The 12,308-nt window shown below is 40.0% G+C and overlaps 1 protein-coding gene across 7 annotated transcripts in view; it reads right to left on the reverse strand.

Annotated features, from left to right (window-relative positions):
• Mpp7 (MAGUK p55 scaffold protein 7) overlaps positions 1–12,308 on the reverse strand; it is a 266,719-nt gene that overhangs the window by 193,378 nt on the left and 61,033 nt on the right. For 5 of the 7 annotated variants that reach the window (XM_039095743.2, XM_039095742.2, XM_063276475.1 and 2 more), the window contains one exon: positions 4,179–4,326. In XM_039095743.2, the coding sequence (XP_038951671.1) occupies positions 4,179–4,215 (37 nt within the window). In that variant the 5' untranslated portion in view covers positions 4,216–4,326. Of the gene's footprint in view, positions 1–4,178; positions 4,329–5,471; positions 5,540–12,308 lie in introns of those variants that run through there. The other 2 variants (XM_063276474.1, NM_001100575.1) reach the window with 2 other exon arrangements.

Here is a 12,308-nt window from a genome sequence, read left to right on the forward strand (position 1 = left end):
CCCACTCTCACCAGTGGACAGGTCATTGAAACAGAAACTAAACAGAGACACAGTGAAACTAAGAGAAGTTGTGAACCAGATGGATTTAACAGATATGTACAGAAGATTTCACCATAAAACAAAAGAATATACCTTCTTCTCAGCACCTCATGGTACAGTCTCCAAAACTGACCAAACAACCTGCCACAAAACAGGCCTCAACAGATACACGAGGATTGAAATAATCACATGGATTGTATCAGATCACCACTGACTAAGGCTAGACTTCAATAACAACAAAAACAACAGAAAACCCACAAACGCATGGAAACTGAACAACTCTATGTGATATATTGGTCAGGGAAGAAATAAAGAAAGAAATTAAAGACTTCCTGGAATTCAGTGGAAATGATGATACAGCATACCCAAACTTATGGGACACAATGAAAGCAGTGCTAAACTGCTTACGAGGAAAACTCAGAACATTAAGTGCCCTCCTAAAGAAATTGGAGAGAGCCACAAGCAACCTAACAGCATACCGGAAAACCCTAGAACAAAATTAAGAAAACATACCCAAGAGGAATAGATGGCAGGAAATAGTTAAACTCATGGACAAAATCAACCAAATAGAAACAAAGAGAACACACACACACACACACACACACACACACACACAAAAAAAAACAACAACAACAAAACCAAAAGCTGGTTCTTTGAGAAAATCAACAAGATAGACAAACCCCTAGCCAAACTAACTAAGGGGCATAGAGATAGTATTCAAAATCAGAAATGAAAAGGGAGACAGACAAAACAGAAGAAACTGAGGAAATTCAAAAAATCATCAGACTCTACTACAAAAGCCTATTCTCAATAAAACTGGAAAGTCTAGATGAAATGGATGATTTTTCTAGACAGATACAACATATCAAAGTTAAACCAAGAGCAGGAAAATTATCTAAACAGGTCATATCCAATAAGGAAATAGAAGATGTTGTCAAAAACCTCCCAATCAAAACAACAACAACAACAACAAAAACTCAAGGGCCAGATAGCTTTATTGAGGAATTTTACCAGACCTTCAAAGAAGAGTTAATACCAATACTGCTCAAACTATCCCATAAATTAGAAAGAGAAGAAGCACTACCTAATTCATTCTATGAAGCCACAATTACTCTGATACCTAAACCACATAAAGGCCCAACAAAGAAAGAGAAGTTCAGACCAATTTGCTTATGAATATCGCTGCAAAAATACTCAATAAAATTCTAGAAAACTGAATACAAACACATCAAAACCATCATTCACCACAATCAAGTAGGCTTCATCCTAGGGATGCATGGTTGATTCAACATACAAAAATTCATTAACATAATCTACTATATAACAAAACTCAAAGAAAAAAATCACACGATCATCTCTTTGGATACTGCAAAAGCATTTGACAAAATACAACCCCTTCATGTTAAAAGTATTGGAGATATCAGAAATTCAAGGCACATACCTAAGCATAATAAAAGCAAGATACAGCAAACAAACAATATAAAATTACATGGAGAGATAATTGAAGCAACCCCACTAAAATCAGGGGCAAGACAAGGATGCCTACTCGCCCTATTGATTCAATATAGTACCCAAAGTTCTAGCTAGAGCAATAAGAAAACAGAAGATCAAGGAGACACAAATTGGAAAGGAAGAATTCAAGTTATCACTATTTGTGGATGATATGATAAGGGACCCCAAAAATTCTACCAGAGAACTTCTATAGCTGATATACAACTTCAAAGTGGGTAGATACAAAATTAAGTCAAACAAATGATAAACAGGCTAAGAAAAAAATGGGGGAAACAATACCCTCCAGAATAGTCATAAATAATATAAAATATCTTGGGGTAACTCTAACCAAACAAGCGAACGATCTATGTCTCTCAAGAAAGAAACAGTAAAAAGGCTTCAGAAAATAGAGAGATCTCCCATGCTCCTGGATTGATAGGATTAACATTGTAAAAATGGTCATCCTACCAAAGGCAATCTACAGATTCAATGCAATCCCCCTCAAAATTCCAACTCAATTCTTCACAGACAGGGAAACAACAATTCTCAATGTCATATGAAAAAAACAAAAAACCCAGGATAGCGAAAACAATTCCTAACAATAAAGGAGCTTCTGGGGGAATCACCATCCCTGACGTCAAGCTGTGCTACAGAGCAATAGTCACAAAAACCACACGTACAGAGACTCAGGTTGATCAAGGGAATAGAATTCAAGACCCAGAAATAAAACCACACACTTACAGACACTAGATCTTTGACACACAAAAAAAGCAAAAAAAATATATAATGGAAAGAAGAAAGTATCTTCAATAAATGGTGCTGGTCTAACTGGCAGTCAGTATATAGAAAAGTGAAAACAGATCCATACTTATCACCTTGCACAAAGATCAAGTTCAAGTGGATCAAGGACCTCAACATAAAACCAGATACACTGAATCTAACAGAAGGGAAAGTGGGAAACAGCCTGGAACTCACTGGCACAGGGGAAATTTTCTAAACAGAACTCCAATGGCTCAGGCTCTAAGATCGAGAATTGATAAATGGAACCTCAGGAAGCTGAAAAGCTTCTGTAAGATAAAGGATATAATCAATAGACAAATCAGCAACCTACAGATTGGGAAAAAAAAATCTTCACTAACTCCACATCCGATAGAGGGCTAATATCTAAAATATATAAAGAAATCAAGAAGCTAACCTCTGAAAAACTAAACAACCCAATCGAAAAATGGTTTATAGAGCTAAAAAGAGGAATCTCAAAAGGTTGAGAAGCACTTAAAGAAATGTTCAAAGTCCTTACTCATCAGGGAAATGCAAGCTAAAACAACCCTGAGGTTCCACCTTACTCCAATCAGAATGGCTAAGCTCAAAAACTCAGGTGACAGCAGATGTTGACAAGGATGTGGAGAAAGAGAAAGAGGAACACTGCATTGCTGGTGGGATTGCAAACTGGTTCAATCACTGTGGGCATCAAGAGGTTCCTCAGAAAACTGGAAATATATCTACCTGAAGACCCACCTATACCACTTTGGGGCATACACCCAAAAGATGCCCCACCATACCACAGGACACATGCTCCTCTCTGTTCATAGCAGCCCTATCTGTGACAGCCAGACGGTGGAAACAACCCAGTTGTCCCACAATGGAAGAATGGAGACAGGAAATGTGGTTCATCTACTATAGAATACTATTCCGCCAGTAAGAACAAGCGCATCACGAGTTTTGCAGGCAAATGGATGGAACTAGAAAATATTCTGAGTGAGGCAAGTCAGACCCAAAAGGACATGAATGGTATATACTCCCTCAGTGATATTAAGCCAAAAGAGTGGATATTAGACAAAAAAAAAAAAAAAAAGCGCAGAATATCTAGGACACAATCTACAGTACTAAATACTAAAGAAGGTTAACCAGCAGAAGGGCCCAAGTGAGGAAGCCTCAATGCCACCTGGAAGGGTGAAGCAAACAATCACGGGAGGCAGGAGGAGGGAGGGGCCCAGGCAGGAGAGGTGAGGGTAAAGGGGACCGGGATCAGGTGTGGGGAGTCAGGAGAGAGGCCCTGAGAGCCAGCAGAATGAATGGAAATGTGCAAACTGGGGAGGAGGGGGAGAACAGTCTAGAACGTACCAGAGACCTTTTTATCATTTATTTATTTATTCACTTTACATCCCGCTCACTGCCCCTCCTCCCAGTATAAATTCTTAAGGACGAATAGGGAATTCAGATTTCGTTTTTACCCCTAGTGACTGATAAAGAGAATAAAAACAGATAAATAGAATAGAAAGGAAGAGGTCAGAAGGAAGTATGGCAAAAAGTCACATCTGCTGTTAAAACAAAGCGATGGCAGTGCGGACGGGTATGACGGTATTTGCCAGGACACTGGGTCTTCTCAAACACTTCACTTTAAACAATTAAATGCACAATGTTGTTCCAAAAGCAGGACAAAGGCTCGGGCACATATCGCCACTACCGCCTGGAGCAGGAAGCAGTCTGATTACCCCACGGTCACTTCCGTCTAGCTCAGACCTTACTGGGACTGGTTTTATGTTGGCCACCGGAAGATAAATGTGGTTTACTTGTACCCAAAATGTCAGTCACTGCGAATAACACTGATGTAAGAATATAGGGAAAATCGGCCCCTTGGCTTCTCGTACCCGTGTCGCAGGCAGATCCTGTGGCCAGTGCTGGCATGATGCAGGCTGCGGGTGTGTGGCCGCCCTCCACGATCTTGTCTCAGGAAGCTCCAGGAAATTTAATGGACTGCAGCCGTGCTTCACCCAAGAGTTGTCCTACGAGCCCTTCCTAAGAAGAAAAGAAACATTTAAACATTTATATGTATATAAAAAAGCAAGTGTCAGTAAATCAAACACCCTATAACTAATTTAAAATGTGTATTTAGCACTATACCAGGGCAATCATAATTCTTCTGGAGAACTTTTTTTTCTGCAGTGACAGGCTGATATTTAACAGGAGAGTTTCTGATTCTGACATCACTTCTAACAGAAAGCATACTACTGCTTCTGCATGTGTCGAGGCTTCTAAAACACTGTGACATTTGCTGGGGGCTGCTGGTCAGATGTGCTCTGTGCTTTCAGAAGAGTGTATGTAGCCATTTCCTCCCTCTCTTACTCTAATCCTAGCTATATTTCCCAATGTCTAACAGACGCTATCGGAGTCCCTAGCAAGCTACAATTCTGTAGCTACCTCAGAGTTCATCCCAGTATAACACCTGCAAAGCTGTCTACCCCGGGCTGAGCGTATCCTTGACAAAGTTACTCAGTCAGAATCAAGGCACTGATACAACTCACAGAAGCACTAACAACCCAAGCTAAACCTTCTTTTCGTAAAAAGTAAGCTGGGTTCTACCCTGAAAAATACAGCTTTTCGATGACTAGCCTAAGGTTATCTCACAATAAGCAGGAAGGAGATAGCCTGCAAAAGCTGTGCAAGGTCAGCTCCGGCTTTCCCTCTAAGCCTGCTGGCTCTGTGATCTTGGGTAACTTATTTAATCTTATTAAGCCTTAATTTCCTTATATGCAAATGAAGATAATAACTCAGAACTGCACGATAAGTAAACGTGTCGGGACATGCGGCAATGCCTTGCACGGAGTAAACAAACATGAAAGCTGGCTGTGTGGTAGTTTATTTCTGTAATTCAGGCAATACAATTAAAAAGTTAAAACATGAAAGAAGGCAGGGAGATTACAAACCACCCAGCCTAGCGCCTAAGAACGAGCCGCCATGTGTTTTAAATTTGGATCACTGCAGACTAACAACGGAAAATACACATCATTTACATTTTTGCTGAAATCATAACTATACAAAGCATTTTAGTACATTTTCCCCCGATTTGCCATACAGCAAACTCCGTCCCTTAAAAGCATATTTTAACATATATTAAAGACAACAAGGAAAACAGGCGCTGTAAACACTGGAAAACCACTCACTTCGATTCCTAAAGACTCTGAATTGCTGATTCGTATTACAGAATAACGGCGAACGAGCTTGCCAGCTTCTGCTTGAGAAAGATACAGCTGTAAAATTCCAGTAAAGCCTTCTAAATTAGCACTTTAATTGTCAAAGTGAAAACTGATATTTAAAAGGAAAATCCACCATCAAATAGACTTTCTTGGACTTGACTACCTGCTGTGATGTCTTCCCATCTGCTCCCCATTATCACAAAGGCAAACACAGACCGCTCATACTACACACCCATACAGAGAAACGCGCTAATTAAAAATAGGACGGCAGTTATTTAAATTCCAAGCAAAAATATAACTCACTGAGCTAAAAATTAAAACTGAAAAGGAGAGGGCGAGCCAGGCCTCACTCATGCCCAGCTTAGATACTGCCTTTTCTCCAAAAATCTTACAAGGAAACTTTGCTGTGGCCTCATAAATTATTCTAATCAGGATTAACATTTAACTGCATAAAAGTATTCCTTGTATAAAGCAAGGGGACAGATGAAGTAATTCAAAGCAAACAGAACTCCAGAAAGACCGCTGCTAATTTAAAGAATACATTGTTAACAGACTTTTATTTTTCTAACAGGAAAGAAAGAAAACCATTGAAAATGTATAAAGTGTATTCACACACACTTCCACTTTAGGGTAATACCTCTTTATGATGTAAGCAGATATGGTGCTTTTCACATGTCTGTGTACATATAACTTAGCTCTTTCAGACACGAGAAGTCAGACTTTGCGTGGCAGTCACCACAAACACAGAAACACATATACTCTATGCTAACCCCACCTTTCCGTGGCCTAAAGAACTCACAGTGTTTCACATTTACGAACTACATGTCACATAATCCAATTTATACTTTTATCAAAAAAAAAAAAAGCAAAATGTGGGATGGTCCTCATTGCAGGAATATTGACAAAAAACCTGATATCCCACTTCAAAACAACTTTTAAGCCAGTGTTACCACACATGAAAGGAATTAGCATTTCTCATTTTTTTTTCATGAGGAACCGTCAAGGTTAAATTTGTCCCAGGCTGTGTTTATCAAAAAGTAATAATCGTCTAAGAAGATATTATACAACACACTTATCCTCCTAGAATAGCGCAAGTGTATGAATTATTAAAAGGTTTGATAGGGAACCTTAACCAGGAAAATGCTCAGCGTTTTGTGGCATGAAGCAGTATTGCTGGATTTAAGTTTCAAATTGGGTTAAATTTTTGTGTAATAATGTTATTTTCCTTGGCTAAATTGATTGAAATGCTTTGGAATTTGTCAGAACACAGTCGTAATTATTGCTAACTGTTGTATGGAACCGATTTACTACAACACAAAAATACCAGCTGTCACAGTACGTCCTGAGAGGGATTACTGGATATTCTTAGATTGAAGTTCAATCCATCTTTCCATAAAAAAGAAAGAGGCCTGGATGCCAGGAACATAACGCAGTATCGAATGCACCTGAGGCATTTACAATTCCCAACAGGACCATTACAGCCCTCCTTTAAAAAGGCTTATTTTTGAAATTTCACCATTCCAGTTGTACCTTGCTTCTATATATCACACTGGATCAGGTTTTCCTGGCATTGATCACGTGGAAACAGTGAACTACATGAAGGTCTAAGTGCAGAGTGCTCACGTCTACCCGGACTACACTCAATGCTTCTGTAGCACTGCTGACCTCCAGTGGCCGATCACAGAACTACAAGTACCTGCAGGAAGATGGGATGGTAACGATGGCTATGTACATCTGTGTGTCTGTACTGTGCATGCATGTGTGGCTGTGTGCATGTCTGTGTTGTGCATGTAAGATACACGAACGCTATAGCACACACACACACACGGGAGTCACGGGACAACTATGGAGACTCGATTCTTTCACCCTGCGTTCCAGGGATCTAACTTGGCTCCTCAGGCTTACACAGCAAGCACATTTACTTGTATGCCATCTCACCAGCCCGAGGAGCTTTTGATTTCTCGTAAAGCAAAAACTGACTTAATTCATCCATCGACACAGTTCCCTGCAAAGTCATTGCCTAATGTGAGCATACATAGTGAGGAAAACAATAAATCGATCTCTACTTGGGCGAGTTTTCCCAAACATGGAGGCAGTCTACAAACCATGTAACCATTATCAGTGGCTGTTATTTCGGGAGACAATGGCCATGATCAAGGATTTAGCAGTCAGGCTTCCGGTTCTGAATCTAACAAAACAATGAAATAACCCAAGTAAGAGTAATGTCTACAGTATAAACCTAACACTGTAAATCTTTAGGGCAGTTGGGAGACTCATTAGTAACATTAGTTAGTGAAGGCTCTCTAGCATCTGGTAACAGAGCTGCAAATCTTCAGAGACACAGCTGTAAGACAGTGACAGAGGGCAGACAGAGCTCCATCCCACAAAACTCTTCACATGAAATGATGCCCGGGGTTAGGATGTAGCTCACTGGCAGGGCCTGCCCATGTCTTGAGTGCTTGAAGCCCTCTAGTACCACACATAAGCAAGCAAACAGAAACAGTGTGTGTGTGTGTGTGTGTGTGTGTGTGTGTGTGTGTGTGTGTGTGTGTGTTGTGCACATAAATGGTTCTCATAGAACATCCACAAACCACTACAATCTCGAAGTCCTTGCAGAGGAAAAGGAGGAGCACGAGGCTTAACTATGTTTGGAAAGAAATGCTAAAATAGCCATTTCTCCTTTGCACTTTCAACACCCAGTAAAAGCGCTGGTACCTTGGCATGAACGAGGAAGGACCATGAAAGCTGGACCTCAGGAAGGGGCATCCCAGCTCAGACGTCTCTGAACCGTGTCTCTGATGTGCATGGTGCCTTCAGCAATCCGGAATTACCTTCCACCTCTGGGGGTGGGGGCCAGGGGCAACCAAGCACAGCATCAATAGACTGTGTTTGGAGAAGTCTTGTGACAGCCAGGTCAACAACTTTAAAGAGGACTTCTTGTGTCTGCTGTTTGGGTTAAGTGGCCTCTGACTACTGGAGAGAAAGCTGTTAACCTAGATGAGAAAAGTCCCTTAACACTCTATGTCTACTTACACTCTAAATTTTGTGCCCTGTAAGGTTTGGAGGTAGGAAGGCGTTGTTTTGTAAATAGTTAATAATCTGATTCCTTATGGCTTTTTTAGCTATCTATATTGCTATTCACTTACCTACCTTCTTTTGCTGTATTTAACCCCCTCTTCCTCCCCAGGGATCCCCCTTTCCCATGTCCCGTAACCTTTACCCTCTTCCCACTTCGTCTATATTTACCTCTGTAAGGATCCCCCTTTTCCATTTCCCTGTGAAATTACACACCTTGCTATTCCCCTCTCCGTTGCTTTCAAGCCCCTGTATCCTGACAGTGGCTCCAGGGTACTGTCTTGGCCTCTGTCGTTATTACTGGCTATGTGCTCGTATGTAAAGGGTTGGAGCCAGAAGCCTCCGATAACAGAGAGCATGAGCCATTAGTCTCTCTGGGTCCGGGTGTGGTTTTGTTTTGCTTTAACACTACATAGTATTCCAGAGTATATGCACCACATTTGCATTATCCGATCATCAGCTGTAGGACATTTAAGTGGTTTCCATACCCTACTACTGTAAACACCCTGGTCACAAACATGGCTGACCAAGTGTCATGGGCAATGACAGCAAGTCCTGTGGGGCGGTAGAGCTGGGTCACATGGTAGGCTTCTTTTAGCTGCTGAGAATTCTCCACACTGACTTCCATAGTGGCTGTACCAGATTGCAAAACCAACAAAGGTGAATGATGGCTCCTTTTCCATCACGTCCCCTCCAGCATTTGCGGTTGGCTGGATTTCTGTCATTCTAGCTAGGATAAGAAGAAATCACAAAGTTGTTTCAATTTCTGTTTCCCTAATTGATAGGTATTATGAACGTTTTTGAGCTATTTCTTAGCCTCCACTGCCTCCTTTTCCTCCTCCTCTTCTTCCTCCTCTTCTTTCTCCTCCTTCTCCTACCTCCCTCCCTCCTTCCTTTTCCTCCTCCCTCTTTTGCAAACTATTCAGATGCCAAACCCACTTTTCAAATGGGCTGTTTGTTTTTTGGTTTGGTTTTTTTTTTTTTTTTTTTTTTTTACTGTTTTTGGCATTCTTTGTACATTCTGGATATTAAAGCTCTCTCAGATGTATAGCTGGCAGAAATTCTCTGCCCATTCTGTGGGCCTCCTTTTCACGCAGTTGATTAACTTTCTTGCTATGCTAAGGTTTTTAGTTTCATGCAGTCCCACTTGTTAATTATTGGTCGGGAACTAATGATTTCTTACTCAGAAGTCCTGTTACAATCTACATCATGTAGGTACTGCCTAACTATGTTTTCTTCTAGAAGTTTCAGTGTCTCAGGTTACAGATTTAAATCTCTGATCCATCTGGGGTTGGTTTTTGTGAAAAGTTATAGATACGGGTCTAATTTTATTCTTCTGCATGTGGACATGCAGTTTTCCCAGCACCGTCTGTCAAAGATGCTTTGTTTGGTTTGGTGTTTTGTTTTGTTTTTTTCATAAATTTATTTATTCACTTCCCATCTCAATCAAGCCTATCCCCAACCCCTCCTCTCCTCCCACAACAATCCTTATAAATCCCTCCTCACAGAAGGGGAAACCCTCTTGGGTACCACCCCACCCTGGTACATCCAGTAGCAACAGGACTAAGTGCATCCTCTCCCACTGTGGCCCAACCAGGCAGTCTAGTTAGGGGAAGGGGATCCAGGCAACAGAGACAGCCTCCGCTCCAATTGTTAGGGGATACACATTAAGACCAAACTGCACATCACATAGGCTACAAGTGTGTAGGGCCTAGGTTCAGCCCCTGCATAGACTTTGATTGGTGATTAAGTCTCTTCGAGCCACCATGGGCCCAGGCTAGTTAACTCTCCAGCTCACTCAATTCATATTCTCTCTCTCTCTCTCTCTCTCTCTCTCTCTCTCTCTCTCCCCCTCTCTCTCTCGCTTCTCTCTCTCCTTTTTACCAGCATTATTTTTCTTTTATATATATATATATATATATATATATATATATATATATATATATATATATATATATATATCTTTGTCGGACTTTAAACTGCTGAAGTTACCCATCCAGCAGCACAGGATGTCTTTCCACTTTCTAGTGTCTATCTGTTTCCTCAGAGGCTTAAGTTTTCATTACAGAGGCCTGTCACTTCCTTGGTTAGGTTTACTCCTAACCTATTGCTAGGCTAATTGAGAATGATACTGTCATCCATGACCTCCTTTCCTCTATGTGGGATTTTTTTTTTTTGAAAAGCTATTTATTTGTGCAAGTTGATTCTGTATCCTACCATGTTGCTGAATTTGTTTATCATTCCTAAACGTTTTCTGATAGAAGTTTTGGATCTCTAATGCACAGGATTATCATCTGCAAAGAGGATAGTATGATCTGCTTCTCTATTTGTATCCCTTTAATCTCCTTCTCTTGCTTTACTGCTCCAGCTAGTGCTCAGAGGACAGCACTGATTTCAGTTGGATTACATGTGGGTTTCTTGTACATAGCTTTTATTATGCTGAGGTATGTGCCCTCCATTCAGATATTCTCTAGGACTTTTATCATGAAGGTATCATTTTGACAAAGGCTTTCTCTGCATCTGTTGAGATGATCATGTGATTTTTGTCATTAAGTCCATTTATATAGTTTATTACATTAACTGGCTTCCATATGTTAAACCATCCCTGCATTTCAGGAATAAAGCTAACTTGGTCATAGTGGATAATCTTTTGGATGCAGGTGCGTATTCTATTTGTATTTTATTAAGTGTTTGTGTCTATGTTCACTAGAGAGATTGGCTTGCAGTTTTCCTTTATGGTCATGCTGCTGTTACCTGTTTTGGGTGTAGGAGTGACACTGGTTTCTTAGTGTTTCATGAACACTCTTTTTGGCTGTTGTTGTTGTTGTTGTTGTTGTTGTTGTTGTTGTTGTTGTTGTTGAATAGCTGAGGAAGACCTGGCTGCAAGTCTTTTTCAAATGGTTGGTAGAGTTCTACTGTGAATCCCTCTAATTCTAGACTTTTTTTTTTTTTTTTTTTTTTTTTGCTAGAAGCCTCTTAATTAGTATTTCAGTTTCCTTATTTGTCAAGATCTGTTTAGGTTGATAACTTCTTTGATTTAATTTTGGTGGTTTCACTGCCTCTATAAAATTATCTACTCCTTTTAGACTTGCCAGCCTTGTTGAACACAGGTTTTTAAAACACTCCCTTATTCTGAGTTTCTTTAGTCTGTCCCTGTTCATTTCTAATTCTGTTAATTTGGGTTCTCTCTTTCCTTTTGTTAGTTTGTACAAAGATTCTGATGACTTTGCTTATCATTTCAAAGAACCAGCTCTTAGATTCATTGATTCCTTATATTGTTTCCTTTCTTTCTTTTTGGCTGATTTTTATTCTAATTTTTCTACTTTTTGCCATAGAGTATGTTTGGATTTGGGTTGTTCATTGTCCCAGATTTTTCAGTTTCATCACTAAGTCACTTGTTTGTGCTGGTTTTGCATGTTTGTTTGTTTTGTTTTAATGCAAGCACTTAGAGCTATAAATTTCTTCCATAGGACTGCTTTCAATGTGTTCCGAAAGTTTTGTTGTGGTTTTGTTTTCATTTAGTTCCAGAAAGTTTTTTATTTCTTTCTTGGCTTCTTCTTTGACCTATTAGTTGTTTAGTAATGAGTTATTTAATCTCATGTTGAATTTTCATATTTACTAGAATAAAGTTTTGTTGTTTCTGCTGTCAGTTTTAAGTTTTATTGCATTGTGGTAAGAGAGAAGATGGGGTGATTTCAATCTTTTTGAATCTGTAAAGATTTTTTTGTC

The sequence above is a fragment of the Rattus norvegicus genome, chromosome 17 (assembly GCF_036323735.1).
Source record: "Rattus norvegicus strain BN/NHsdMcwi chromosome 17, GRCr8, whole genome shotgun sequence".
NCBI classification, from domain to species: domain Eukaryota; kingdom Metazoa; phylum Chordata; class Mammalia; order Rodentia; family Muridae; genus Rattus; species Rattus norvegicus.